At 41.4% G+C, this 3,297-nt stretch overlaps 1 protein-coding gene across 1 annotated transcript; it reads left to right on the top strand.

The window, feature by feature from the left end:
• Positions 1-346: 346 nt before the first annotated feature.
• Positions 347-1,677, top strand: LOC135227174 (olfactory receptor 11G2-like). The gene has a single exon (XM_064292238.1). It carries the CDS (start codon positions 537-539, stop codon positions 1,512-1,514), a length of 978 nt encoding a protein of 325 aa, XP_064148308.1. The 5' UTR covers positions 347-536; the 3' UTR covers positions 1,515-1,677.
• Positions 1,678-3,297: the final 1,620 nt, after the last annotated feature.

Genomic DNA, 3,297 nt, shown 5'->3' with positions numbered 1-3,297 from the left:
TTGCTCAGGTTGATTTTTCTGAACTAGATTGCAAGCCCCTGAATGGCAAGAGAACATCTGTCTTGTTTTATGCAGTGCTGGGGACCCTGAACAAAGGAAGATATTTAAAGGGATGTGATGGCAATGATGGGCACAATAAGGAAGTTACAGTAAGTGCCCACAGGGCTCTGGGTGACACAAACAGTTTGTGCTAGACTATAAACCTAAAAGTTAGTGGTTCTATCCCACCCACCTGCACAGTGGGAGAAAGTCCTCCTGATCTGCTCCCATGAAGATAACAGCCAAGAAAACTCTGTGGAGCAGTTCTACTCTAATACATTGACAACAGGTCATGAGTATTCACACCCATAGTTTCCTCATGTCCTCTGAATATCACACTGGGACAAAAAAAAAAAAAAATACTGAAAATCTTCAAATGATCTAAAACTATGCAACTAATTGAGTTTTAAGAATTTCAGAGAACATCTTAATGAGAAAAGTTCTGTAGTCATTTGAAAAGTATCAATATCTTATCATTGCAGTTTTGGAGGAGAAACATGAAAAACCCAGGAGAGAATAATCACTCTGGCCCTGTGAGTGAATTCATTCTTCTTGGATTCCCTTGTACCTCAGGGATCCAGATCTTCCTCTTCGCACTCTTCTCTGTGACCTACATCCTGACACTGATTGGAAATCTGTGCATTATATGTGCTGTGAGGTGGGAACACCATCTCCACACCCCCATGTACATCCTGCTGGCCAATTTCTCCTCCCTGGAGATCTGGTATGTCACCTCCACGGTCCCCAGTATGCTAGCCAACTTTCTCACTGAGACCAAAATCATCTCTTTCTCTGGTTGCTTCCTCCAGTTCTACTTCTTCTTCTCCATGGGCAGCACTGAGACCTTCTTCTTGTCCGTCATGGCCTTTGACAGGTACCTTGCTATCTGCAGGCCCCTGCACTACCCCTCCATCATGACAGTCCGATGCTGCATCAGAATGGGAGCCTGCTGCTGGGTGTGTGGCTTCACCTGTTTCCTCCTCCCAGTGTATCTCATCTCTCAGCTCCCCTTTTGTGGCCCCAATACTATTGATCACTTTCTGTGTGACCCAGGACCCCTTATGAAGCTGTCCTGTGTGCCAGCTCCTGCCACTGAGGTCACTTGTGCTGTCTTTAACTCTGTCCTCATTTTCTCTGCCTTCCTCTTCATTAGCAGTTCCTACACCCTGGTAATCAGAGCAGTGCTGAGGGTCCCCTCAGCAGATGGCCGGCGTAAGGCCTTCTCCACATGTGGTTCCCACCTGGCCGTAGTGTCCCTGTTTTATGGCTCCATCACGGTAATGTATGTGAGCCCAATAGCAGGCAATGCAGCTGGGATCCAGCAAATTGTGACTTTGTTTTATTCTGTGCTGACTCCACTTTTTAACCCCTTGATCTACAGTCTGCGGAATAAGGAGATGAAGGAGGCACTGAGGAAACTGTTTGGGACTTTGAGATTTGCTCAAAGACAGTCTCTGAAGACCTCGAATTCATAATTTATGTGTATGTAGGACATATAGTGCTATAAAAACACAGAAGGCTTTAAGTAAACTTGGGAGACAAATGTCTGTTTCAACACTTTCCGGAATCTTCTTAGGAATGAATTTAAATGAAGCAAATAGCATATGAGACCTTAAAAGCATTTACACAAAACATTTTTACTAGGCTTTAAAAAAAAAAAAAAGGCTTTAGTGTATTAATATTCTATCCTCCTGGGTATTGCACAGAAACGGGAAAATGCCAGACATTCTCAGCCATATTCAAGATAAAACCATATATAACGCAGATGTCAACAGGTTCATTTGTGTCTTTTGCTGATTAGATAAATTCCCAATTTCCCAGTCAGTAGAAGTCTAGAGTTTCCAATACTATCCCTTTACACACATACACACAAACACACACACCACAAAGATGTAACTGTTCGCTTCTCTCTTCCCAGTACTGAATCTACCTGATTTCTTTTTTTGGTCACATCAGTCCAGATGTGAGATCCACTCTCTTCAATGTTTTATCCAAAACAGCTCTCCCTTAAAGCTTTGTGTGGGCATATTAGCCTGACAACAGATTGGAGTTGTTAAAGTGATTAGAATCAATATGAAATATTAGAATGGTGGCCAGATGGAAAGTAGCTACCCACTGCTGTCCAGTGAATTCTGACTCATAGGGACTCTACAGGACAGAGTAGAACTTCCCCATAGCATTTTCAAGGCTACAAGTATTTATGGAAGCAGATTGCCACATTTTTCTCCTGAGGAGCAGCTGGTGGGTTCGAACTCCCAACCTTTTGGTTAGCAGATGAGTGTTTAACCACTGCACCACCAGGGCCCCAAAAGTAACTATACAAAGATGATATTAGAATAAAAATTTATAAAGGAAGGAAATTCTATTCATAAAGCAAAAAAAGAAAATATATTTCAAAATAAACTCCCCAAAAAGAGGTAAGGCCTGCATGGAGAAAACTACAAATATTTATTTTCAAAAAAAAATTTTTTTAAAGAAATGAGTAAATTCAGACTTAGTTCATGTTTCTAGGTGTGATCAGTAACTGTTGCAAATTTGATATTTTATACCAACTAAATTTATAAATTTAATGAAAATAGGGAAATGATAATATGATCAAAATAAGACCAATGCAAATGTCTAGCAATTTAGAAATAATTAACTGAATTATGGCACATCCAGAGTATAAAATATTATACAGACATTAAAAATAATGTTTTACAGAGAACCCCTGAGGGAGCAGGAGAGCAGTGGGATGCAGACCCCAAATTCTCATAAGACCAGACTTAATGGTCTGACTGAGGGCAGAAGGACGCCGGTGATCACGGTCCCCAGATCTTCTGTTGGCTCGGGACAGGAACCATTCCCGAAGCCAACTCTTCAGACATGGATTGGACTGGACACTGGGTTGGAGAGGGATGCTGGTGAGGAGTGAGCTTCTTGGATTAGGCAGACTCTTGAGACTATGTTGGCATCTCCTGCCTGGAGGGGAGATGAGAGGGTGGAGGGGGTTAGAAGCTGGAGAAATGGACACGAAAAGAGAGAGTGGAGGGAGAGAGCGTGCTGTCTCATTAGGGGGAGAGTAATTGGGAATGTGTAGCAGGTGTACATGGGTTTTTGTGTGAGAGACTGCATTGATTTGTAAACTTTCACTTAAAGCACAATAAAAATTATTAAAAAAATGTTTTAAAGTATATTTGAAGACTTGTGACAATATAATGCTAAGTATTTTATTGACTATGAAGGCATTCAACTATGTAGATCACAATAAATTATGGA

The sequence above is a fragment of the Loxodonta africana genome, chromosome 10 (genome assembly GCF_030014295.1).
Source record: "Loxodonta africana isolate mLoxAfr1 chromosome 10, mLoxAfr1.hap2, whole genome shotgun sequence".
Lineage (NCBI taxonomy): Eukaryota > Metazoa > Chordata > Mammalia > Proboscidea > Elephantidae > Loxodonta > Loxodonta africana.
Note: the sequence above shows the minus strand (reverse complement) of the source record. Positions and strands in the feature narration are given on the sequence as shown.